The sequence below is a fragment of the Pongo abelii genome, chromosome 18, assembly GCF_028885655.2.
Source record: "Pongo abelii isolate AG06213 chromosome 18, NHGRI_mPonAbe1-v2.0_pri, whole genome shotgun sequence".
In the NCBI taxonomy this organism is placed as follows: domain Eukaryota; kingdom Metazoa; phylum Chordata; class Mammalia; order Primates; family Hominidae; genus Pongo; species Pongo abelii.
Window position 1 is genome coordinate 69460263 of NC_072003.2, and position 27567 is coordinate 69487829.

Sequence of the window (27567 nt, forward strand, 5' to 3'; positions counted from 1 at the left end):
TCATTTTGTTTGAGAAAACTAACACTTTATTGAGATATTTTTAAGTCAAATATCTAATATAAAAAGTTTGCATTGTTTCAGCTTGTTTTCATTTAAACCTGTGGTTGTCCTTCATCTGCTTCTGGCATTTTTTTTTTTTTTTTTTTTTTTGTGAGACAGAGTCTCGCTCTGTTGCCCAGGCTGGAGTGCAGTGGCACAGTCTCGGCTCACTGCAACTTCCATATCCCCAGTCCAAGCAATTCTCCTGCCTCAGCCTCCCAAGTAGCTGGGATTACAGGTGCATGCCACCACACCCAGCTAATTTTTTTATTTTTAGTAGAGATGGGGTTTTACCATGTTGGCCAGGCTGGTCTTGAACTCCTGACCTCAAGTAATCCACTGGCCTCGACCTCCCAGAGTGCTAGGATTACAGGCATGAGCCACCACACCCTGCCTACTTCTGGCATTAAAGTGCTCTAGTTTTGGTAAAATCTTCTTGACTTCAGGACCCTCTCCACATTTATCCCCCGTCTATAACTCGCATATTTCGTGTTTTCAGACACAAACCATAATTCAGGAGTGAACACCATCCTCTGTAAGGTGTCACAGGAGCAGCCTGAAATCCACTAGGCAGTCATTCTGAAGCTGTGGTGAAATCGAAGGGAAGCTAATGTTGCAGCTAGGAAGATGAGATCCAGGCTCAGGATCACACTTTTTCCAGAATACTTTTTCAGTGTTTCCAAAGCCAGCAAAAGCCGTTTAGAAGTCTCATCTCCGGACCGCCAGACTACACAAATGTAAGGCTTTATTTTAGGGGTTGGCCCTGGGTTTTGCAGTCAAGTCAGCTGCTATTTGTATGAGCAATACTTCATCAGTAGCACTACTGGGCTCCCCCTCTTCTAAATGATGGCAGCAATTTGGCCTTAGAAAATATGCCTAAGTGACTCCACAGGCTATAAGCTATTTTCTTCATAAGTAGAAACGGAAGATTCCTGTTAGGAAGGTAGAAGTCAGTTTTGTCCGTATGTGGGCCAAACTATTAAAAATAATAAGGCCTGGGGATTCCCATGTTCCTAGATGCTCAATAAACATTTCAGTTCATCAAACTATGACCAACTTAAAAGGCGTGGCATTGTGCTAGTTCACTGGACCCTGGGAAAGTCTTTTAAATCCAAATGATACTTTTTGTTTTTTAAAGACAGGATTTTGCTCTGTTGCCTAGGCTGGAGTGCAGTGGCATGTGATCACAGCTCACTGCAACCTTGAGCTCCTGGGCTCCAGTGTCCTACCTCAGCCTCTTGAGTAGCTAGGACTAAGGCACATCCCACCACACCCAGGCAATTTTAAAATTTTTTGTAGATGGGTCTTACTATGTTGTTCAGGCTGGTCTTACTCCTGGGCTCAAGTAATCCTCCTGCCTCAGCCTCCCAGTGTTGGGATTACAGGCACCAGCCACTGCCCCCAACCCTGCATTATGTTCTTAAAGGCAGACCTGAATCCTGTGCGGTGTCAATTCAGGTGTGCACTGGCCCCTGAGCCTTACATACAGGACCCGTTCCTTAAGATGACGTTGCGTTCCCTTGCTTAGAGCCTCAGCACCATGGCACCTGGCTCTCCCCCGACGCCTGGGTCTTGCTCTTGCCCATTTCCTAGCCAGGGTTTGTGGTCCAGGCAACCTGTCACATCAGTGTGTTCCAAACATGGCACCCAAATCTCAAAAGCTTCTTCAATGCTCCCATGGTTTGGGATATACCTCAAGTTTTAATCTATGTGCTTCAAGTTTCTTTTATTCAATTAGATACAACCGTCTGACTTTTGGCTTCTGAAACAGGAAAGTCAATTTTGTTCTGTTTTCACTGTACCATGCTTTTTTTTAATCTCAGAATCTTGATGAACTCTGAAATGACCCCTGATGGGGCATGCCTCTATTTATGCTGAATAAGAGCCATTTTACATTTTACTACAGGTTGAGTGCCCCTAATCCAAAAATTTGAAATGCTCTAAAATCTGAAACTTTTTGAGCACTTACATGGTATTCAAAGGAAATGCTCATTGGAACATTTCAGATTAGGCATGCTCAGCTGTTAAGTATAATGCAAATATTAAAAAAAAAAATTTCCTAAATCTTTAACACTTCTGGTTCCAAGCATTTCAGATAAGGGATACTCAAGCTCTATCTATTCCCAAATTCCCACTAACTAGCTCTTTGGCAGGTCTAAGGAATAAAAGTCGATGCTTCTGATTACTTTAAGGCATTATAACCTCATGAAGTGGTTTCTGAGATGCAACTGAGTTTTTGTGCTATTTTATTGTATTCTTAAATCTTTCAAGATGAATAATCCATGTAGTGCATTTGAGAGGTTCTACTTGTTCAAGAAAGGAAATTTAATATCCGTGACTACTGTGTGTCAAATGATTTAGTGCCTTATTTAATTTGTTCCCCTAGGAGTCCTGTGCACTTATCTTGGGGGAAACACTGTTCCATTCTTAGTAACATGCCTGTTTGGCCTGTGGTCTGAGATACTTACAACTGCTGCAGTGGTAAATGTGTCCCTTTTGAAACACTGTTCTGGGGACTTCAGAGATGACTGCAACCTACCACCTCATAAATGAGGGATCTGAGGTACAAACTGGAACCCGGGTCTTCTTGGCTCAGAGAACTCTCCTCACTACAGCAGACTGCCTATTTCCATTTAGGGGAATGAGATGCTCTTTCATAAATGATACCAAGTCCAAGAGAACTCCTTAAGGCAGCTCCAGTCGAAGACTGTCTTGGCTGCTTCTGGAAACTACGGATCACTACTCCCGAAGTCAAAAACGACTAGAACACAGCTTAAAAATCAAGCCATTTAATTGTGTCTTTGAAGGTAAACAATATATGGAGCTGGATCACAACCCCTGAGGATGCCAGAGCTATGGGTCCAAAACATGGTGTGGTATTATCAACAGAGTTCAGAAGGGTCTGAACTCTACGTGTTACCAGAGAACATAATGCAATTCATGCATTCCACTTAGCAATTTTGTAAAATACCAGAAACAGACCCCAAGAGTCTTTCAAGATGAGGAAAATTCAACTCCTGGTTTTAGAGATAAACGAATGAAGAGTACCAAAAACGTTTTGTTGACTTCTCCTCATTTTTCTCACACAATCTGAAGCCTGAGCTGACTATCATATCCCCAACTCACAGCAGCTGAAGCTGCAGTTCAGGTTTGAGATCAGTCTCCATTCACTTCCACGTAGCACCACAGCAAGAGTGACCGGAGGCAGAGAGCTCTTGTCGGGTCAGCTTTCTAATAAGCACGTCAAGTGAAAAAGAACCCTCTAGCAGCACAGATTTAGTTTGTAAGATTTTAATTTACAAATTAAAAAGGCTGTTTAATACATGCTTTACTTTTTCTCCTTTTTCTCCTCTTTCTTTACATCACTCTTTTCCTTATCTTTATCTTTCTCCTTGTCCTCTTTCCTATCCTTTTTGCTCTCTTCTTTCTCCTGCCCTTCTTTCTTCTCTGCATCCCGGTTGGCAATCTTGTTGTTGATGAGGTTGTGCAGGGCGACCACGGAACGGATCAGCGAGGCCAAGTACACTACCACCATCTGGTCGTTGGTCTTCAGGTAAAAGGCCTTGACAAACTCCTGCAGGCTGACGTCTGGCAGCAGGTTGAAGACGTCCTGCAGCTGGTAGATGATCTGGTGGTTGATGGGCAGCTTGCCTGTGGCGACTTTTTCCAGGTAGCTCCTGATATCCAGAAGCTTGGAGTTCAGTCCCTTCAAACCATGGACCTGGTTTGTGATCCGCTGGGACAGAGTGCCCACCGTCGTGTCTTTGATATCTCTGTAATAACCCACAGTTAAAAAGGGCAGGAAAAGGCATCAGGGTACCATGTTATCAGGCAAGTTCTTACATTCTAAGAAAATTCCTAGCTTTGTTGGGTGCGGCAAGTTTTTAAAAGAAAAATGTCACTTCCCCATTTGATAAAGATTTCGTTATCAATTACCTTAATTTCGTTATCATTTGGAACACATTTTATCTTTCTCAACACAGGACATTTTTCAAAAAATAATTATAAAAGAGAGCTAAAATAAAACCATTTCCACCTAAGGTAAAAAAATTGCTTAGGTCAACAGTTCAGATCTACCAATAACTTTCTGGGTAACCTTGTACTGAAGCTCTCTATCTCAGCTTTCCTGTTCCTAAAAGGATGGCATTTTCTCTACCTGCATCTCCAGAATATCAAGAAGCTTAAATAAGATGTTAATTTTTAGAACTGGAAGGAACCTCACTGATAAAACTATGACCTTTTTCAAATAAAGATTATGATAGATATAGGATTTTAAAACAAAAGCTGCTCCAAGATGAAGATTCTCTCCAGAAAATGGGCTACATTTGTTGAGAAGGACACCTAGTGGAGAGTGCAGGCCTGCATTTATTTCAAACCTCTCTTCCCGTCAGTCAACATTATAGTTTCCAGACAAGGTATGCTATCCACAAAGTCGTAAATTGTAACTCAAGACATTTTACAGCTGATGTAGTTCAAACACTTCAATTTATAGACAAGAAAACAAAGGTCTGGAAAGGGACTGTGATTTGCTCAGAATGGCAGACTTGTTAGTGGACAGCCAGGACCAGAACCTAGGTCTCCATACTCCCAACACAGACCTCTTCCTTACACCGTGTGACCTCTCGGGCAGCGAATGATTTTGATGCTGTACTAGGGTCTCACCGTAACAAGTGTTCAACTCCAACTTCCTCAGCTTCCTCTGCTCCAATTTCACTGGTCACGTGTTCAAATGTTTTCGAGGTTGGAGTTCCATCCTGGGAGAGGAAGCCTAACTATAATTATTTTCCACAAACAAACTGACATGTGTTCCTTTTCGCACCCTGAGTCTTTTGCTTTAAGTCAGCTCATTTAATGACTGCATGTCTGAGAATTTTCTATGGCAAGGGTGGGTAAGGCTTGCTTTGAAAGCTTAGCCTTCAAAGTTAACGTCACTGTGGTGCTGCTCAGTGATGCAGTCTGCTGGGGCACTGTGCGTTGAGAAAAATCTGGAAATTCCCTCAAGCCCACACTTGGGATGAACACACAGGGAAGTCTCAGGTTGATTCTTAAAAGTATACCGTTTTGGCCGGGCATGGACCTGTAATCTCAGCACTTTGGTATGCCAACAATTCGAGACCAGCCTGGGCAACATGGCGAAAATCCCTGTCTACTAAAAATACAAAAACTAGCCAGGTGTGGTGGCGGGTGCCTGTAATCCCAGCTACTCTGGAGGCTGAGGAGCGAGAATCACTTGAACCTGGGAGGTGGAGGTTGCAGTGAGTCGAGATCACGCCACTGCACTCCAACCTGAGCAACAGAGTGAGACTGTCTTAAAAAAATATATATATATATATATAGTTCTTTCTGGAACGGACAATATACAGAATATCTGTACTGAAGCAAGTTCATGCCAGAAAATAAAACTTTTAGCCCTTTTTTGTCTCTTGGATCAAACGATTCCAGAGTGTCCAAACCAATGCAATCAGAATAGTTGGCTTTCTGGTGGTCTGAATTAATCAAAGGATCCACTGGGGACATGGTTCATGGTAGTCACCCAGTGACATCCTGAAGGGACTTGGAAGATACTTTTCTCAGACCTTGTGCCAGAAGAGGCTGTACGTCTCCTGTCAAAAGGCTGTAAACTGTCTGCAAGGGAGGATAGCATAGTGGTAAAAAAGAGCACACGCTCCACAGCCAGGCTACCTGGGTTCAAATTTGGCTCCTCCATGTATGTAATAAGGGAGCTCCAAGACCTTGGGAAAGTCACTCAACTCACACCAAGTGCTATAAAAGTTAGCCGTGATTATTTTATTTAGGATGGTGTTAATCCTGCAAGGGGCATTCTCCTCTTTGCTTTGGATGCCAGGATGGTCAGAACCTTTGACAGTCTTGTGGGATTTCTTGGTAACCTTTACAGGCACTAATTCTTCTTGAGCTTCATCTTGTAATATGACCCGTATGTCCTTTATCCCCTACTAAAAAACCTTGCTTCACTAGGGTGCATGTATATGTGCAACCTCAATTCCTTTTCTAAAGAGGCAGGAGAAAAATTCACTAAAAACAACTGGGTCAAAACCAGGGATGAAAGCCCTACTGCAACTAGGCGATACATTTGGCTCTAAGCTCCCTGGTAGCCAGGCAAAGAGAAAAGCTCCAGGAAGACAGAGCTCGATGAGAGGAACATTTGCACAGAACTATCCTAAAATATCCTTTTCCAAATCTTAAAACTGAAAGTAAGGATAAATACTGCATATCTAAATTCAAAAGGAGACCGTAATTCATCCCTTAAACTTTTCGTTTGTAAAAGGGGAATTTGGATTTCTTGTTTTTTTAAGGGACAGGGTCTCAACTGTCGCACAGGTTGGAATGCAGTGGTGTGATCATAGCTCACTGTAACCTTGAACTCCGGGGCTCAAACAATACTCCCGTCTCAGCCTCCTGAGTAGCTTGGAATATAGGCATGGACCATCATTGCCTGGCTAATGTTTTTATTTTTGTAGGTGTCTTGCTATGTTGCCCAGGCTGGTCTTCAACTCCTAGGCTTAGGCAATCCTCCCACCTCAGCCTCTCAAAGCACTGGGTGAGCCACTGTGCCTGGCTGGAATTTAGATTTCTATGTTCCTCTCCATTTCCAAAATGTGGTGATTAAAAAAGTCAAAGGGAAAAAAACTTAACTACTTTCTTTTGTTATAGAGACAAAGGATTTGTTGACCTGAAAATTGAAAAAAAAAAAAAAAAAACAAAAAAGCCAATCACCCAATAAGTAGCAGTCTAACCTCCCAGGTTCATAGCGAGATGACTTACATCATGGACTTCTTCTACTGAAATGTACGCTTCTGTGGGCAGCCCTAGGTCCTTCGGCTTCACATCAATGATGACCAATACCTGGCAGAGAAACACATCTTAGCAAATCATCTCACGCCCAGCACAAAAGGGATAATTTCAGGCATTCTTCTCACAATTACTAAAGCTATTTCTTGTATTCAATTAGAAATGAACCTGAATTTTCAGCAAAAATGCATTTATACTTCAAATGATCTCATCATTTCTTCTGCTTTTCGATCCCTTTCATTAACAAGCTGAGGGGCAGTACAGTGCCTAGCACAAGGACATTAGAGTCAATACAGCCAAAATTTCAATCCCAGTCCCACCCTTACCAGACCTTCCTAACCATTCTGAACCTCAGTTTTCTCATTTGTAAAGAGGATATACAGTTACTGAGAGGATTACATAACTCATACACCTGGTACTTAGCAGGTATAAACTGTTATTTATCAAATATATTAGGTCACAGTATACTTCACAGAGCACTACAAATTAACGCAAGTTTATGAAGATAAAGCAGTAAGCAGATTTGCTACTCAAATTCTTCCCAGGATGCTCTTACTTGAGCTGGCTGACAAAAAAATCATTCAAGAGTTTCAAAAATAAAGAGCACTTACGGAATTAGGACAGTATCTTTTCATGAGTTCGTTGATGGCAATGTCATTCTTGTGTAGTTTAGGGCCTGTGTGGTACCAGCCAACTATTCTTTCTCTGGCTAGGAAGGAAAAAAATTAGTGGGCTTTAACTGTTTCATGAAGATCTATATAACTCCCTCAAAAAGGATAAGAACATCAGTAGTTATGTCCTTTACCTCTTTGAAAATTCCAGACATATTTACCCTGGCGGTACTAAAACTCTAACGGAAGACTGACTTTACTGGATGGTTCTTCACTTTTCTGCTGCAATGAGAGGGTTATTTCCCCTCTTACCCACAGCCAGGTGGCCTATTTGGCCTTAACTTTCTAGTTCTTCATCTATTCTACCTTATTTCTCTACTACCACTAGTCTTACTGAAGTGTAGCTAAGTGAAAGGGCCCTTGATGTTAAAGAAAAGTGAACAGAAGACCCCCCCCCCACACACACACAGATCAATTCTATGCTGTAACACCTTAGAACATCAAGACATACCATTGACTTTCTTAAACATTCCATACATGTTTTCCAAATAATCATGGTCTAAAAACCACACAGAATCATCTTTGTCATCTTCATCAAAAGGAACTAAAGAGGAAAAAAAAGTTAGTTTAGGGCACTTGAGAGAAACCTAGAACACAGGTCACAAGTAAAGACCCCTAGGCCAGTTCTGATTCACTTACGTGTTTCGCTTGCCCAACACAGTATGAAAAATTTGTTTTGAGCTGCCCTCAAAAACTGGGAGAATTCACATAAAATCCAGACCTCCAGCTTCTCTTAAAAAACTGGAATACCTGGCAACTACTAGCTAAGGCCAGGTAGGGGCTGCCCCCTTTAAAAAAGACACATGCTTTTCAGTTTTCTAGAAGCCCAGTAACTTCCTGATATTTTCCATTTGGCAAATGACATGACTAGCTGGTCGTTTTAGACACTAGAGTTAGTGACCTCTAGTCCAGAGGTCACCCAGTATGTTCTCCTTTATTGTTGTTGCTTTAATCATTAAAGTAATACATGGGTACGTTCTTGTAAGGATTCACATAAAGGGATAAAGTTCCCCACCTCTGTCCTTACTCTACCTATAAGAAGCATGGTTAAACAGTTTAGTGCAGGGGCTGACAAACTGTGCCAGCTGTCTGTTTTTACAGAGGTTTGCTGGAATACTGCCACTTTTGTTTGCTTACATGTTGTCTATAGCAGCTCTTGCACTATAATGGCAGAGAGGAGCAGGTGCAGTGGAGACCACATGGCCTGCAAGTTTAAAATATTTACTGTCTGGTCTAGTGTGCAATCTTCAGGTTCTCTTTTCTATACTTCAGCAATTTTAAGACAATCTCTGGGTTGTAGTCAAAAGTGGTAACAAAGGTTTATATTTTTAAAGAGTTAACTGACATTTCAGTCATGCTCGGAAAAACACAAAATTTGTCTTTTACCTGCAAAACTGTTCGATACATCAAGTACTTTCTTTTGCCATGACCCCAAAAGCACACCAACAACACGCTTCTGGTTTCCAACCTTGCCGATTCTGAACAAGAAAACAGATGGTCAGTGTGGATAGGCTCGCACAGAAATGTGGACCCAACAATAAGATACTCAATGGGAAATATCAGTGGCACAGATACAATTTAGTTTACCTGGGAACTAATCTCCCTAAACCAATGTAATAGGGTTAGGGTGATATTAACTATAAGGGGGTAATTCATAAACTTGGTACTGACACTCACTGGCAGTTTTTACTTAACACTGACTGTGAAGTAATACATGCTTAGGACAATTTCAAACTTCACAGAAATTTAAAATGAAGAAAATGAAAGCTTCCCAGATCTTAGTCTGAAAACACATTTAAGCTTTGCTACCACATTTAACTTTACTTTTTCTTTGCAGCTTTCCTTCTCCTTTAAACTTTTCCCATCCTGAAATCTTTTTTGGAATAAAGATGCTGGAGTAGGCCGGATGCAGTGGCTCATGCCTGTAATCCCAGCACTCTGGGAGGCTGAGGTGGGCAGATCACTTGAGCTCAGGAGTTTGAGACGAGCATGGGCTGTGTGGGCAACATGGCGAAACCCTGTCTACAAGAAATACAAAACTTAGCCGGGCATAGTGGGGATGTGCCTGTAGTCTCAGCTGCTTGGGGGTGGGGGACTGAGGTGGGGGGACTGCTTGAGCTCAGAAGGTCGAGTTTGAGGCTAGCTACAGTGAGCTGAGATTGTGCCACTGCACCCCAGCCTGGGCAGACCCTGTCTCAAAATAAATGAATAAATAGAGGAGGGCTGAATGAGAAATATTTTACTTGAGAATTTTTACCTCCATTTCAAACCTCCTCAGTCATTTTCTCCTAAGGAGTTACAAGTGCGTCACTTACACACTCTCATTTCCTTGGTCTTCAAGAAGTATTTTTTAACCACTAGCAAATGTGTGACACAGAAACACAACTCTATGCTAAGGAAAGACAAAAGCCACTGTTAATTACATTTTCTTAACAGCTGTTAGTTTCACATTGGTTTAATTGTAGTATTTTTCTTAGCATATAGTTGGCAAATCTATAAATGGTTACTAGGTTTGGGGTTTGAATCAAACAAAGTTAATGATTCTGTATTTCTGGTGCCTCTCATTTTTGGGGGTGGGGGAGTAAGGGGGAAACTGAGTTTCCAACTTCAAGGGAAACTTCCATACTCGTGGGCTTTTGTTTTGGTCTACCAAAGTCCATTTGTGTTTTTTAAAACCCTACACTTACTTGATAGAGAAGCTAGTGTTCTTTGTTTTTGAGACAGGGTCTCACTCTGTTGCCCAGGCTGGAGTCCAGTGGTGCGATCTTCGCTCACTGCAGCCTCTACTTCTCAGATTCAAGTGATCTTCTCACTTCAGCCTCCCAAGTAGCTGAGACTACAGGCACACATCACCACACCTGGCTAATTTTTGTATTATTATTATTATTATTTTTGGTAGAGAAGGGGTTTCGCCATGTGGCCCAGGCTGGTCTAGAACGCCTAAGCTCAAGCAATCCACCCACCTAGGTCTCTGAAAGTGCTAGGATTACAGGCATGTGCCACCAGGCTAGCCTGAATGCTAGTGCTCTTAACAAGTGCTGGAATAGAACTGAAATAGTGCCTGCCCCTAGTATCCCATGGGAGAAAAACAGTAATTCCTCTACTGTAGAAAAGCCAACATATCCTAGGCTGAGGGTCCTTTTCTGGCTCCAGCTGAATTAGTTGCACACAGCAAGTTGCAGGAGAATGGACACTTTGCAACAATGGCTTTATAGCAGATGCTCTGAACTGGGTCTTTACATTTGCCAAGTCAACTAACAATCTTGTAAAGCTTAGAAACACGTGCAACAGGTCTAGCAGGATGAACAACTCCAAAGCCAAGAGGTGGTGGATGTACACCCTCAAACAATAAGCTTAAGCTTACTAGATGACCTTTGAGATGTTTCCTTACTTTATTCATTAAGGTCCAAATCTCCAGCTGGTCTTTTTTTTTTTTTGGAGACAGGGTCTCACTCTCACCCAGACTGGAGTGCAGTGGCATGATCTCAGCTCATGACAGCTTCGAACTCCTGGGCTCAAGCGATCCTCCCGTCTCAGCCTCCCAAAATGCTGGGATTACAGGCGTGAGCCACCATGCCCGGCCTTGTGTTCTAAATAAAAACTGAAACCTCATCTATATATACATTTTTTTTTGAGACGGAGTCTAATCAGATTCCCATTTAAAAATGTTAATGGGTTAAAACCACAGCTGATCCAGGAAGCCCTTCGGGGTGCTGAGCATCATCCAGATTTCGATAACAGGAACTCGGTCAAATGGAGACAAACATAGACACGACCCTGGGGGCGGGGGTCAGGGCCAAATTGAAGCTAGCCCCCTCAGCCCCACTCCGGCATCATCCAGGCATCATTCACTTTGCATCATTCACATTTCGGTGAAATCAACTTGGTTAAACGAGGATAAACATAAATACGACCCTGGGGCCGGGGTCAGGGCCAAATGAAGGTAGCCCCCCTGCGCCCCACTCCAGCATTATCCATATTTCGGTGAAACCAATTCGGTCAAACGAAGATAAACATAGATAGCCTTGGGGCGGGGCTAAATGGAGCTAGCCCCCTCTGCCCCACCCAAGCATCATCCAGACATCGGTCACTTTGTATCATTCACATTTCAGTGAAATCAACTGAGTCAAACGAAGATACGACCCTGGGGTCGGGGGTCAGAGCCAAATGAAGCTAGCCCGCCTCCGCCTCACCCTGGCTTTATCCAGATTTCGGCAAAACGAACTTCAAAACGAAGTGACAGACACGAGCTTGGGGGCGGGGGTCAGGGCCAACTAAAGCTAGCCGCATCTCCCGACCCCCAGCATCATCCAGATTTCGGTAAAACGAACTCGGAAAGGGAACTCTGTAAAACAAACAGGGTAAACGGAACAGGCAGCCAAGGCCCCGGACTGGCGGCGGCTGGGGAAGGGGCGGGAGGCTGGATGACTCCGGCATCGTGAGCCGACGCTGGTCTGAGCTCGTGAGCAAGTAAGGGTCACCAGCCGCCCTATCTGCGTCCCTAGCTCGCCCGCGGCCGCCACGCCATCCCCAGCGTGCCCGTGACTCAGCAGCGGCTGCGCCGCCGGCCCAGCTATAGGCCGCTCGCTCACCGGTTGAAATGATCCACCACACTGAGCAGCACCAGGGGGTGGACCACCACCTTCTGCACCGCCAGCTCCGGCATCGCGACACACCCCGCTCGCCAGGCCTGGCTCCCTGCCACCCGCAAACACCGGCAGCAGTAGTGGTTACCGGGGCCCTTCCAGGCCCAGTTCCTCTTCTTCCGGTTCGCCAGCCCTCGCGCGGCCTCCTTCTTCCGCTCCCAGAGTGCCTCGCGCGGCGGGCCCGGATCTTCGCCACCGCTGTCATTTGTGGGAGGAGAAAGGGCTGGAGAAAGGCGGGGATCGTCCCTCGTCCCTCGCCTTGCGTTTCCCTGCACTTAAGGGCCGAAGGGACACTGGAGACTTGACCTCCTGGTATTGGCCTGCACCGTCACTTCCAGAGGCTTTCCGCCTCAGTTCCTTCCCAGCACCTCCCCCCCCCACCAAAGTAAATAGTTGACAGTTTACTTTTCCACCACCCGGAAGAAGTTCACTTTTACTTCAGGTCAAAATCCTCCGGGATTTCTGAGAGGAACTTTAAATCTCTAACATAAGAGCACGCTTTTAATGTAATTTGGTAATTTATCTCATTCTCGTTTTCATTGCCGGGTAATTTCTCCTTTATCTTTACTGTGGACACTTTGCAATGAACGTGGCAACCTGCAGGTTTCCACCTGTCCTTATATTACTGCGTAACTAGGGCTAGAAGAACGCAATTGTGCCGTTGCTTTTGAAATCAAAATTTACAGAAGCGTTGAAGAAAAGATGGAAGGAAGGCAGTAAGGAAGTATGTTGTGATATTTAGCTAGGAAAGAGAAGAAGACTGAGGGAGACAAAGACTTAAGCTTATTTGCAGGAGGCAAATTATAAGAAAAATCATACAGGTTTATATCTCTCGTTTTAAGTTGCTGTTTCTGTAAACGAAAACAATACTTAAGCAACCTGAATTATTTACTTATTTTTTGTTCTGCCTTTAAACAATTTTTGCTTTCCGTTTATCACCAGAGGATTTTCCCAACATTTTGGCCTCTTGTCTTTTTAAGGTGGACTTCCTGATCTCCAAATGTTAAGGGACACGCTCAGTCTCTCTTATTTGTGGGTGGTGAAAAACATTAGCAAAGATTAGACTGAAATTTGGCCACCAATGAGAGACATTAATGTAGTCAGGAGTTTTAATTTGTCTGCATATGAATTTATCTTTGTCTTCTGTCTGCAGCTTGGCTTTATTTTCAGATTTTTCTGCTAGATCCACAAGGAAGTAAATGGCAGGATATGCTTAATATTCATAATTAATTGAAGAGACAATGCTATCTTTATTTTTTCATTTTTTTTTGTACAGTTGGTGTTTCACTATGTTGTCCAAGCTGGTCTCAAACTCCCAGCCTCAAGCAGTCCTCCCACCTCAGCGTCCCAAAGTGCTGGGATTACAGGCATGAGCTACTGTGCCTGGCCATTTATTCTTAATTATAACTAGAAAGATATAAGGGTTATGTTAATGGGGAAAGAAAACTAAGAATTACTGAATCTATTGAGTGCCTATAATATGCCAGTCCTGGTTCAGACGCAAATATTTAATCCTTTTAATTAATGCTTCTCAAACTTTGATATGCTTACAAATCACCAGGGGACCTTGTTAAAATTCAGATTCTGATTCTGTAGGTCTGAGATGGGACCTGAAATTCTGTGCTTCTAACAAGCTTTCAGGTGAGGCCCATGCTGTGCTAACAAGGCTTGTAACAACCTTACGAAGTCGGTATTTTCTCATTACAAATGAAAATTGTTGCTCAAATGTTGCTCTCGAGGTGGGCTTTTTCTGACGCTTTGAAAAAATTTCATCTTTCTCCCCTTACGTGTTTCTGCTTTAGTTTTCTCTATGGTTTTTACCACTTGTGAATAGCTTGTAGAATTTACTTATTCTGTTCATTGTCTTTGTCTCTTATTAGAATGTAAGCTCTTGTTTAGTTTGTAAACTCCTGTTTTTTTTTTTTTTTTAAATAAATGAGAGTCTCGCTCTGTCACCCAGTCTGGAATGCAGTGGCACAATCTTGGCTCACTGCAACCTTCACCTCCCCGGTTCAAGCGATTCTCATGCCTCAGCCTCCCGAGTAGCTGGGACTACACGTGAGTGCCACCATGCCCCACTGATTTTTCTATTTTTAGTAGAGATAGAGTTTCACTATGTTGGCCAGGCTTATCTGGAACTCCTGAACTCAAGTGATCTGCCTGCCTTGGCTTCCCAAAGTGCTGGGATTATAGGTGTGAGCCACCGCACGTGGCCCCTAGTTTGCTTTTATATTATCAGTGTCTTGAAAAGTGCCTGGCACATAGGAGACATTCAGTAATTACTATATAAATGAATAATTAGTTATGGTAGTGAAATGGAAGATGACAATAAGGCTTAGACATTGGGAAGGATCTTTCCAAGATCACATTGCTGGTCAGGATCAAGCCAGGTTTCTGTGACCCCAGTTCCTAACTGGGTGGTGTGCCTGCTTGTAGCAGTCTTAGGCAAAAGAATTGCGTTAATTTTATTAAGATACTAAATTTCAAACTTTAGAAAGTGATGTATTTTATTTCACACTAGTTCACTTTGCAGTTGTACAGACTAAGCAAGCTGTTTCGAAGCTTATTGGGTGTCTCCAATCCTGACTCACTGAAGCAGTGTGAAATTGACTATGAGCTTAAAAAATTATTCTAGTTACACATGATCATTGTGGAAAAATGACACTATTCAGATAAATAAAAATGAATATAGAGCTGGGCATGGTGGCCTGTGCCTGTAATCCCAGATACTTGGAAGGCTGAGGTTGGAGGATCACTTGAGCCCAGGAGTTCATGACCCTTCTGAACAGTAGGCCCTTGTCACAAATAATTAATTAATTGAAATAAATTAAAATCACCTGAAATCTTACCACATACAGAAAACTAAGATTAACCCTGGCCCAAAGTGCTTTTTTTTTTTTTTTTTTTTTTTGAGACGGAGTCCTACTCTGTTGCCAGGCCGGAGTGCAGTGGCGCAATCTCGACTCCCTGTAACCTCCGTCTCCCAGGTTCAAGTGATTCTCCTGCCTCAGCCTCCCAAGCAGCTGGGACTATAGGTGCATGCCACCATGCCCAGCTAATTTTTTTGTATTTTTAGTAGAGAGGGTTTCACAACGTTGGCCAGGAAGGATGGTCTCGATTTTGTGATCTGCCTGCCTCAGCCTCCCAAAGTGCTAGGATTACAGGCGTGAACCACCACGCCTGGCCTAAAGTGCTATATTTCTTAAGGGACTTCAGCATTAGCTTCCTAATTTCTCTTTTTGCCTTCCAGTTTTGACCTTCTCCCATCTCCATCCTCCACTCTGCAGCCAGACTTATTTTATTGATTGATTGAGACTGAGTTTCACTCTTGTTGCCCAGATCTCGGCTTGCTGCAACCAACACCTCCTGGGTTCAAGCGATTCTCCCACCTCAGCCTCCCGAGTAGCTGGGATTACAGGTGACCACCACCACGCCTGGCTAATTTTTGTATTTTTAGTAGAGACGGGGTTTCATCCTGTTGGCCAGGCTGGTCTCGAACTCCTGACCTCAGCTGGTCCACCTGCCTCGGCTTCCCAAAGTGCTGGGATTACAGGCGTGAGCCACTGTGCCCAGCCTTATTTTATTATTTTTACTTTATTATTTTTTTAAAAGAGATAGGGTCTCTGTCACCGAGGTTGGAGTGCAGTGGTGCGATCATTAGCTCACTGAAGCCTTGAACTCCTGGGCTCAAATGATCCTCCTGCTTTGGCCTCCCAAAATGTTAGGATTATAGGCGTGAGCCATGGTGCCCAGCCCCAGACATATTTTTAAAACACTCTTTTTAATGGAAAATCCCTACCCTGTGCAAGAGTAGGGAAAATAGTATAAGAAAGCCCATGAACCTGTTACTGAGCTTCAAGTCTCCCTCACTTTTCTTAGGTGAACCCTAGTTCCTCTCCTTAAAGGTAGTCACTAGCTACTAGTTTCTGGCGAATCTTTCAGAAAGTTTTTTAAAGATGTACCTTTTGGCATCTATATGCATAGCTTTCAAAATATGCAAATGGGCTTGGCGCCGTGGCTCACGCCTGTAATCCCAGCACTTTGGGAGGCCGAGGCAGGCAGATCACAAGGTCAGGAGTTCGAGACCAGCTTGGCCAACATGGTGAACCCCATCTCTACTAAAAATACAAAAAAAAATTAGCCATGCATGATGGTAGGTGCCTGTAATCCCAGCTGCTTGGGAGGCTGAGGCAGGAGAATCTCTTGAACCTGGGAGGCGGAGGTTGCAGTGAGCTAATATCCTGCCACTGCACTCTAGCCTGGGCAACAGAGCGAGACTTCGTCTCAAAAAAAAAAAACAACAACAAAAAATGGAAATGGAATTTAACTCTACATAAAGTTCTGAAATTTGCTCTTTTGAGTTAATAATGTATCATTAACACACTTCCTTATAGCAAATCTAGGTCTACATCATCATTAATAGCTGCATAGAATGGATTTGATTTCTTCATAATAGATACCTTCATCTACTCAGAGGCCGAGCTACAACATCATTCTCCATCAGCCTCTGTAGGCCTGGAAAGGGCAAAAGCTGTGCGAACGATGTTTCTAGAATCTTTAATTTTTCCACTTAGATAATGACTCTTTTGCACTGTAAACTTTGGCAGTCTTCTATAACCAGTATCTCTGATGTTTTTCTCAATACTCATTTAATAATTTAACTCTGTGCCACTCTTCTAAATACTGGTTATATAGGAATAAACAAAACAAAGCTCTTGCCCCCTTTGAACTTATAGTCTTGTTAGGGGAGATAGACTATAAGCAAATAATAAATATAAATCCTGTATAATATCCCATATGGTATCAGAAAGTGTGCTTCAGTCTATCAAACATGCTCGCCATGATCAAATGTGCCAGGCCCCAATGAATCATGCATCTTGGCGTTCATGCCCTGGTGTTGTCTCCTCCAAAATTGACTATGAGCTTGGGCATGTGACTTGCTCTGGCACATGAGATATTAGCAAGTGTAATACAAACAGAGGCTTGAGTAACACTCTCATGTTGCAGCTTGTTCTCTTGGAATGCCCACTCTTGGAACCCTGAGTCATGTAGAGAAATCTGGCTACTTTGCAGGAGAGACCATATGGAATAGAAGAGAAATGCTTGGCCATTCCCGTTATTCCAGCCATTACAGACAGGGTCCCAAGAAGTGAGAGTGAAAAAACCATTGTGGATATTCCAGCCCTAGTAGATAGCATGTGGAGCAGAAGAACTGCCCAGCTGAGCCCAGCCCAGGTTATAAAATTCTGTGAAATAATAAGTCATCATTGCTGTTTTAAGTCACTAAGTTTTGGGTGGTTTGTTGTGCAGCAACAGATAACAGAAACACTAGGCAATTTGTGAATTCTTTGTGAACCTAAGGTTCTTGGTAAATCAATTATCTCCCACTCAATGCTTGGTTACGTAGCTGCTCCCTAAATGTTAGCTCTGTCACTTACTTTCTCTGTCATTTGCTGCATTTACTCTTTCATTTGAGGGTTATTTAGGCCTGTCATGGAATATCGCTCAGCCCAAGTGATATGATCAGAGTCTGAAGAGGTTCCTCAAGCTAGGTAGCATTTTGGAAACATCCCAGCAGGACTGAGTTTGAAAGTGTGGAGAAACTGGAGCATGGTAGAGAATAAATTCTTGATGCCTCTGGCACCCTTCCCTGTAAGCTTTCTCCCTTTCATCTCCTACTGTGAAGGTAATAGAAAAGAGCGTGGGCTGTGAGTCAGATCTAGATTTGAATTTTGCTTTTCCTATTCACTGGCTAGGATATTTTAAATGGGTCACTTAATCTCTCTACGCCTCAATTTCCTCTGTGTAAAAGAGGGATAATAATAGTGCCTGACTCGGGTGAGGGGAGCCAGGGATGGGAGATGACTGGGCTGTCCTGAGCAGAGACATATTTAAGAGAGTAGTGAGAAATAAGTTTATGTTGGTTGGGTAGGACCAGGTTATAAAGGGCACAGGATTTTTATTGTAAGTTGGAAAGTGATATGAAAGAAGTGACATTTTTAGAAGGTTAATCTGGTAGTAGTATGCAAAGTAGACTCACAGAAAGAGAGCTAGTGCTGGATGTGGTGGTGGCACCTGTAGTCCCAGCTACTTGGGAGGTTGAGGTGGAGTTCAAGACCAGCCTGAGCAGCATAGTGAGACCCTGTCTCTGAAAAAAGAAATATATGTATATATTTTTTAAGAGAACAAGGAATCAGGGAAGCCCTGTTAGGAGGAATTTTAAATAATTCAGTATGAGGTGACAAATAGCTGGAGTGGCAGAGGGAACAGAGAAAGAAACAAGGAGATGCATTTCAGAGAAAAATGGACAGAAAATGGTGATTGATTGCCTGTGAAAGATGAAGGAATGGATGAATAAAAAATTACTCCAAAGTTCCCTGGCTGGGTGGCATGGCTCAAGGCCAAGGTGGGAGGATTGCTTAAGGCCAGGAGTTTGAAACCAGCCTGGGCAACATTTCCAGACCTTGTCTCTCCAAAAAAAAAAAAAAAAAAGAAAAAATTAGCCAAGCACGGTGGCATGCACCTATAGACCTATAGTCCCAGCTACTACTTGGGAGGCTGAGGTGGGAGGATTGCTTGAGCCTAGGAGTATGAGGTTACAGTGAGCTATGATTGTGCCACTGCACTCCAGCCTGGGGGACAGAGTGAGACTGTCTCTTAAATAAATGAAAATGAAAACTTGCTGTTTCATAATTTTCTTTTTTAATTTTTGAAAATATACTTACCAAAAAGATCTAAAAAGCATGCTTTCTGTTCCTAAGAGTAATGCCCACTCATTGTTAGAACTTCAAGTAGTACACAAATATAAAACTTATAAAGTAAAAATCTCCCATAATCCCACCACCCACATATAATCACCCCTAACAGTTCGGCGTGTGTTCTTCTAGATGAAATGTTTGTTTGAAAGTTTTGAAGAACCTGATTTCAGAGTGTGGTAGCGGCCATTGTGCCTCTTTGTTTTGGGGTTACTCGACTTGATAACACTTCTCATTTTTAATTTTAATCACCCAATCTCATAACTAATTATAGGCATAATTAGTTACACATTTTGTGGTTGAGTCCCACAATTGCTCAGGGTCCTTCAGCTGTGCATCTTTGAAGAATGACCAGGAGACTTTTGCTCTGAGTCTTAGCCTTCTTCCAATGTAATCAGGGAGCTTTTGATATTCTTTCTGTGTCCTGTCAATCCCTTTCATTACATGTACTTTTCTTACTTTTGGGAACATTGCTTTGGGTTTTCTTCATTTCTTTTAATATTTTTGATTTGAGTATCAGATGACTGCTCCTGCATTCTAAGATAGCAAAACTTTTAGGTTAAGAAGATTTAAGTCAGCTCTCATTGTGTGATGTGTTAAATAAAGCATGCTTGCTGGTGTTTAGTGTCTGATTCAAAGTAGACGTTGTTTCATCTCTTACATGATGCTATTCAGCACGGGGTAGACATGTGTCTATTATGAAAAAAGCGTGAAGGAGTTTCCCTTCTAATTTGTAATTAAGGATTTAATGGCTATCAGATGATCAAAGATTGGTTTTGATTTTTCTTATGTGTCAAATAAGGTTTAAGAATTGGAGTCTGACGGAAATATCATTTTGACTAAAATGCATAGAGTATAAAGAAGACCACTGGAAATCATAAAGGAGGCATTTTCCACATTGCCACTCCCCTTTTAAAAATATAACTGACTTATAAAATCATCTCTGATATTGTAGCCACTAATGGGGGCTGAATTTATTCAGAGGGATGCAGAAGGGAGGTGTAAGAAATCCATTTTCTTTTGTTCATTGAATTTTGGACTTAACTTTGAGAGAACCTGATGAGAGTTTAATGATAATACATTTTCCTCTCCTTTGATCATTTTTATCTTTCAGTTTAGGGAGTTAGCCCCCACAGACTACAGCATCTTAAAAGAGTTGTTATTTTTGCTAAGTCCAGAACAAGGAATAACGGTCTTACAAGCATTTCAGCAATACCTTGAACTTTGCAGCCTCTATTTATCTTAAGAGATTTTGAAGAAAAAAGAATACATAGCAGAGATACCACCTTTAGCCTAGGCTGTATGTGTTGTTGGGTTCAGACATCCTTGGGAATGTCTGGCAAACTAAGGTAGGCCCACTAGATCTCTAATTGTATGAGTCGCTGAGAGACCTGCAATGGCACTCATCTTAAGAGTCAGATACACTGGTTTGGCCCAGAAACACACCCTCGATTTTTGGAGAGAAAGTGGTGATTCATGGGATAGTATGAATCTGCCACTCCGAGCTGGCTCTCAGTTCAGCCCCTTATATCTGAGTCCAGAAAGCCATGTTGGTAAGCTTTATGAGAAAACTGAAAGAGCTGTTTCATAAAAGCTCTGTGAAACATTTGGGCACAAGTAGTAGCACTGCTCATATTATTTCTCTAACAGAGTGTAATCCAAAATGTGGGGAGTGGCTGGGCACGGTGGCTCACGCCTATAACCCTAGCACACTGGGAGACCAAGGTGGATGGATCACCTGACATCGGGAGTTTGAGACCAGCCTGGCCAACATGGTGAAACCCTGTCTGTACTAAAAATACGAAAATTAGCTGGTCATGGTGGCACAGTTGATAGCTCAGTGAAGGCTGTGGAATGGGCACTTTCAGGTTTGGTTGCCTGAGCCACCAGTGGTTCTGCTATGACATGGACAGGACTACAGGTGGCAGGAGGAGGAGGCCATAATGGTGGGGGAGACTTCTGCTCTGTGTTGAATTCCATAGCATAGGATGCCTGAGTTGGCCCGAACTGGAGTCACAGGTATACCTCAGAGGCACTGAGGTGGGACCAGTTGTCCTGAGAGCACCCCTGGAACAGCCTAGCCCAGGAAAGAGTCCCAAGTGCACCAGCCATGAACAGACTTTGGAGGCCAGCAAGGCCCCCAGTGACCAGGCCATAAGAGACATTGCATCAGAGACCATCAGACATTGGCCATGGCATGCCCAAGGACCAGTGTGGGGATAGGCCTGTTTCCTTCATGGTCACTGAGTCATGTAAACCCCATCCCTCTCTCCCCATGTGCCTGTACTCCTTAGGGAGAAAAGAGAGGGAAAGGAGGATGCTACTAAGAGATGGAAACTTTTCTTTTTTTTTTGAGATGGAGTTTCACTGTTGTTGCCCAGGCTGGAGTGCAATGATGGGATCTCAGCTCACCGCAACCTCCACCTCCCAGGTTCAGGCGATTCTCCTGTCTCAGCCTCCTGAGTAGCTGGGATTACAGGCATGTGCCACCATGCCTGGCTAATTTTGTATTTTTTTAGTAGAGACAGGGTATCTCTATGTTGGTCAGGGTGGTCGTGAACTCCCGACCTCAGGTGATCTGCCCGCCTTGGCCTCCTAAACTGCTCGGATTACAGGCATGAGCCACCGTGCCTGGCTGAAACTTTTCTTTTTTTTCAGACAGAGTCTCGCTTTGTTGCCCAGGCTGGAGTGCAGTGGTGTGATCTTGGTTCACTGCAACCTCAGCCTCCCGGGTTCAAGTGATTTTCCTGCCTCAGCCTCCTGAGTGGCTGGGACTACAGGAGTGTGCCGCCATGCTCAGCTAATTTTTGTATTTTTAGTAGAGATGGGGTTTTGCCATGTTGGCCAGCCTGGTCTTGAACTCCTGACCTCAAGTGATCCTCCTGCCTCGGCCTCCCAAAGTGCTGGGATTACAGGCATGAGCCACCACACCTGGCTGAGATGGAAACTTTTCTAAAGAGATTGCTTGCTTTAAACCAATTTGGTTATTTAATTTGATTTTGTTTTTGTAGAGATGGTGGCCTTGCTATGTTGCCCAGTCTGGTCTCAAACTCCAGCCTCAGGCAATCCTCCTGCCTAATTTTTAAAAAGTTATTTTTTCCTATGTAATCAGCATGTGGTGGCTTGTAAAGGAAGGTTAGTTATGGACAAAAATAAGGGAGCACATTCATTCCCTGCCCATTTGAACATCAGGTTAACTGTGAGTTAAGTTTGTGTCCTATGTTGGTAGGTACTGTGATCCTAAACTCTGCACTTTCTTTTTTTTTTTTTTTGAGACAGAGTCCTGCTTTATCACCCAGGCTGGAGTGCAGTGGTACGATCTTGGCTCACTGCAACCTCTGCCTCCTGGGTTTAAGTGATTCTCATGACTCAACCTCCCAGATAGCTGGGATTACAGGTGCCCAGCACCACACCCAGCTAATTTTTGTATTTTTAGTTTCACCATGTTGACCAGGCTGGTCTTGAACTTTTGACCTCAGGTGATCTGCCTGCCTCAGCCTCCCAAAGTACTGGGATCACAGGCGCAAGCCACTGCACCCAGCCACTGCACTTTCTTTTCCTTGGGGAACACTGTATGAGGAAACTAGGTGTAGTATACCTTGGGTCAGAGGAAGAGAACTCTTAATTTTTTTTTTTTTTTTTTGAGACAGAGTTTCACACTGTTGCCCAGGCTGGAGTGCAATGGCACAATCTTGGCTCACTGCAACCTCCGCCTCCCGGGTTTAAGCAATTATCTTGCCTCAGCCTCCCAAGTAGCTGGGATTACAGGTACCTGTCATCATGGCTGGCTAATTTTTGTATTTTTTAGAGATGGGGTTTCACCATGTTGGCCAGGCTGGTCTTGAACTCCTGACCTCAGGTGATCCACCCACCTTGGCCTCCCAAAGTGCTAGGATTACAGGTGTGAGCCAGCCACCACACCCAGCCGAGAACTCTAATTTCTGTAGGAAACTTAGGCAAGACACCCTGAGTTGCTAAGAACCTTTTATGTATTTTCTGTGGTTGTGCCTAATCTGGATGATGATAATAGTCAGTTCATTATCTTTTTGTTGTTTTTTTTGATACAGGGTCTTGCTGTTTGACCCAGGCTGGTGTGCAGTGGTGTGATCATAGCTCACCGCAGCCTTAAACTCCTGGGCCCAAGCAATCCTCTCACTTCAGCCTCCCGAGTAGCTGGGACTACAAGCATGTGCCACCATGCCTGGCTAATTTTTTTATTTTTTATTTTTTTGTAGAGGTGGAGTCTCACTATGTTGCCCAGGCTGGTCTTGAACTCCTGGGCTCAAGCGATTCTCCTACCTTGGCCTCTATTAAAATATCTTAAGCCTAAAACTCATTCCTGAATTCCAATCTGGATAGGCTTCTGCCTACAGGATCTCCCCACCCAGATTTCTATGTGCCGTAAGCCTTTCAAGTTGACCAGGACATAGCTGAACTTGCCATTTTCCCTCCCAGACTTGTTCCTTCTTATGTATTCCTGAGCTTAGCAGATACTCACACCATTGAAGGGACCTAGTCAGGCACGTCAATGTCATTCTAGAGATTCCACTCCTTTTCCACAGAAATCTAATTGGTCAGTGACCACCTGCTCCTGCAAATGGCTTAAGAGGCTTGTCACTTTCTGGACCCTGACTGTTCTTCTAGCTTTGTTACCTGCCACCTAAATGCCAGCCACGGGGATGATTTCCCCACTGTGCTCACTTGCTCCTGCCCTGGTCCTTTTGCACATGTTTTCTCTCGGCCTGCAGGGTCCTTCCCTTTGTGGTCTGCTTGAAGAACCCCTCACTCCTCCTTTAGTCTCAGCTCAGGAGCCTTTGTGAAGACCTTGGCCCCTGGGACAGTTATACTCAAGCACTTTGCACATGGATTCTTCTTGTACTTACTGTGTTATACAGTCCCTGTTTGTTCTTAGGCTCCCATGGTACAGTAAGGGACCCTGGAGGGCGGGGATTTTGTGCATTCATTTCGTATCTCAAGGCAGGCCAGTGCTAGGCACATAATAGCTCTCAGTCGTAAATGCTTGTCGAGTGAATGAAATTCTCAAAGCCATGTTTTTAAAAACTTCTAATAATTTTATGATTATTATAATTTACTTTTGATTCTTTCCAGGAATGTAGGTAAGTGAACATGTGTATTGCTAAGAGGTCTTGTGTACACGGTGCTGACCTTTCAGTTGGTTCTGAATGTTTTACATTTTTTCGTACTTCTGAGCAAGCCTCAATGACTGCACGTGTGGCCCTCAATTTGTCTTCTTCATTTTAACCTCCTTAAAGGTGGGGCTTATGTTTTGCTACATATAGTACAGTGATATGGGAATCCTAATACATGTAAGAAATATGAAGTAGCAGTTTGATATAGTTTGGATATTTGTCCCCACCCAAATCTCATGTTGAATCATGATATGGTTTGGCTCTGTATCCCCGCCTGGTTCTCATGTCATATTGTAGTTCTCAGTGTTGGAAGGGGGCCATGTTGGGAGGTGATTGGGTCATCGGGGCAGATTTCCCCCCTGGGTGCCATTCTCATGATAGAGTTCTCATGGGATCCAGTTGTTTAGAAGTGTGTAGCACCTCCCCAGTCTCTCTCTTCCTCTTGCTCCTGGCCATGTGAGGTGCCAGGTCTCCCTTTGCCTTCTGCCATGATTGTAAGTTTCCTAAGGCCTCCCAAGAAGTCGAGCAGATGCCACCATCATGCTTCCTGTACAGCCTGCAAAACCATGAGCCAATTAAGTCTCATTTCTTTATAAATGGGGATGGATTCCTCATGGCTTTGTGCGGTCTTTGTGATAGTGAGTGAGTTCTTGGGAGATCTGGTCATTTAAAAGTGTGTTGCACCTTCCTGGCCCTACTCTCTCTCTTGCTCTCGCTTTCGCCATAGGAGTGCCTACTCCTGCTTTGCCTTCGGCTGTGAGTAAAAGCTTTCTGAAGCCTCCCCAGATCAGATGCTGGCACCATGCCTCCTGTACAACCTGCAGAACTGTGAGCCAATTAAACCTCTTTTCATATAAATTACCTAATCTCAGGTATTTCTTTATAGCAAGACAATAATGGCCTAATATAGAGTTTTTAAAAAGTACTCTGTGAATACTCAACTGTTAATATGATGTATTGCTAGAGTAATGCTTCAGAAAAAAGCCTGGAAGGAAATACACCAAATTGTTAACAGTGGTTGTCTTTGAGTAGTGACAGTGAGTGCAGTATATTTCACTTTTTTGCTGTTCTATGTTTTTCAGTTTTTTCTGTAGTTTATTATTACCATTATTGTTTTTTAGTGGAAATCACTGAAGAATAGGTTATCCTATTTGCAGAGCAGTAGAGCATAGTGCAGTCTCTACAAGCGGACAGACTTGTACATTTTAACATCCTTAGTTTCCTCATCTATAAAATGAGACAATAATACAAAGGGTAAGTGTACTAATATACCTGTATTCTAGATCACTCTTGATTGCTAGAGGTGGAATCCTACTTCAACCAGCTGAAGCAAAAAGGGAAATTTATTATCTCACATTACAGGCAATTCAAAGGGCCCTGATGGTTCCAGGGATTTCAAATGATGTTTCCCTCTCCACCTTTCAGCATCCTTTGGTGTTTTGGCTCCATTTTCAGACCAAGTTCCTGCCAGTGACTGGGAAACAGATAGCTAGAGAGTCCCAGGTTTACATCTTTAAAGGAAAGTATACCTTGATTCTAAATCCTTATTTAGGAAACTTGATTGGCTTTGCAGGACTCAGGTTGTCAACTTAAAAATCACAAGATCTATAAATTTGGAAAGGAGAACTTTATTTCTTATAAAGGGTTGCAGCCTGCAGCTGGCTATCTTGCAGGCTGGGAAATGTAGCCTCTGGCAGAAACCAAAAGCAGGCACTTTGAGGGAGGGAAGGGTGGAATGAATTTGTGCCGAATTGGTTGGTTAAATATCCATATTCAACAGGTTCTAGCAGGAGCTATGAATATTCATGAAGCGGGGGATGCATGCATGCATAGTAAGCAAACATGCATTACATATGTCCCATGTACACTTTGGGTGGAGACTTAATATTTATTTTATTTTTTGAGATGGGGTTTCATTGTGTTACTCAGGCTGGTCTTTAACTTCCGGGCTCAAGCATTGCTCCTGCCTCAGCTTCCCAAAGTGCTGCAGTTATAGGCATGAGCCACTATGCCCAACTGAGAGTTAGCATTTAAATGAATTAAAATTAGGCTCTCTGTGTCAAAAGGTGAAATGGAGGACCCAGAGCCATCCTGTGTCCAGCCAGAAACAGTCCACAGTTGGCCTCTTATCAGGAAGGAATGTGGGTTAATTGTGTTGGAACTGCAAAAAGGAGGGAAGTCCAGTGAAATCCATGGAGCAAGTCTTTTGAAAGGGCTGGTTTCTGTTTAACCCTTAGGAAAGAAAGCCTAATGGCAGTTAACAAGGTAGCAAGTCTAATGAGGGGTGTCTGAGCCCCTGTCCCATCATGAGTGTCTCAGTTTTCAAGGTTTCTTTCTGGGGTCCCCTTGGCTAAGAAGAGGTTCATTCAGTCAGTTCAGGGGCTTAGGATTTTATTTTTATTTCTCAGTGGCCATCCCTGAACTAACCACTGTGCCTAGGAGAATGGAGTTCTCTGTGCCTAGTTTGGGATCAGCCTGGGAATGGGGAAACTGTCATGGAATAGCTCACCAGGATCACCTGAAATAGGGAAGGACAAAGGGGGTGCTGTCACCAAAAGGGGGAATGAGTGCTGGGCAGGCCAAAACAAGTCTATCCTGTGATATGAAGAACTTAGCACAATTGCTGGAACATAGTAAGAACCTAACAGATGTTAGACATGGTTGTCATTATAGTGTAGGGTTATCATCATTATATTTTATAACAGGTTATAAGAATTTCGTACTTTTGTCTGGGCATGGCAGCTCATGCCTGTAATCCTAGCACTTTGGGAGGCCTAGCTGGGAGAATTGCTTGAGCGCAGGAGTTCAAGACCAGCCTGGGCAACACAGTGAGGCTTCATCTCTATTTAAAAAAAAAAAAAATTGTACTTTTATTTCCTGGTATTTGTATTTATGTAACCCAGCAGAATAAGAGTTGAACTTTACTTTTGTATGTATAATTTCTTTATCCTTGTCTTTTGCCTTGGGTGTTTTTGGTTTATGAAAATTGTGTTTTTTGGCTGGCCAGGGTGGCTCATGCCTGTAATCCCAGCACTTTGGGAGGCTGAGGTGGGTGGATCACTGAGGTCAGGAGTTCAAGACTAGCCTGGCCAAAGTGGTGAAACCCCCGTCTCTACTAAAAATACACAATTAGCTGGGCATGGTGGTGCATGCCTGTAATCCCAGCTACTTGGGAGGCTGAGGCAGAAGAATCGCTTGAACCTGGGGGCAGAAGTTGCAGTGAGCCAAGATTGTGCCGCTGCACTCCAGCCTGGGTGACAGAGAGAGACTCCATCTCAAAAAAAAAAAAAAAAAAAAAGAAAAAAAGAAAATTGTGTTTTTTAAAAAAACTCCTGTTTCTAAAATATATTTATGATCATTTTCATTTTTCCCATGGCTAATTGTTACAGAAAGACCTGGTTTGTTTAAAGAGGTTTTCCTTGTTTTATGCTTGACACAAGTGATGAGTCTATGTGTTGGCTTTGGATACCTACCTGCTTGTTATTCCTCTTGTTGT

The 27567-nt window shown here is 43.3% G+C and overlaps 1 protein-coding gene across 1 annotated transcript; it reads right to left on the reverse strand.

The window, feature by feature from the left end:
* Window positions 1-2812: 2812 nt before the first annotated feature.
* On the reverse strand, window positions 2813-12577 carry PSMD7 (proteasome 26S subunit, non-ATPase 7). The gene is made up of 7 exons (XM_009250878.4): window positions 12113-12577; window positions 8907-8998; window positions 7972-8064; window positions 7461-7558; window positions 6823-6903; window positions 4702-4793; window positions 2813-3812 (listed from the first exon to the last, which is right to left on the reverse strand). The coding sequence occupies exons 1-7, from the start codon at window positions 12184-12186 to the stop codon at window positions 3368-3370; spliced, it is 975 nt and encodes a 324-aa protein (XP_009249153.1). The 5' UTR covers window positions 12187-12577; the 3' UTR covers window positions 2813-3367.
* Between the last annotated feature and the right edge of the window lie 14990 nt (window positions 12578-27567).

What these genes read in the sequence shown, in the direction of transcription:
- PSMD7 (XM_009250878.4), bottom strand. Translation starts at nt 12,186, where the DNA reads ATGCCGGAGCTGGCGGTGCAGAAGGTGGTGGTCCACCCCCTGGTGCTG. An exon ending in TGTATCGAACAGTTTTGCAG is followed by an intron (nt 8,065 to 8,906) that starts GTAAAAGACAAA and finishes TTTCCTCTTTAG; the next exon opens with TTCCTTTTGATGAAGATGAC. An exon ending in GGAGTTGAACACTTGTTACG is followed by an intron (nt 3,813 to 4,701) that starts GTGAGACCCTAG and finishes GGGTTATTACAG; the next exon opens with AGATATCAAAGACACGACGG.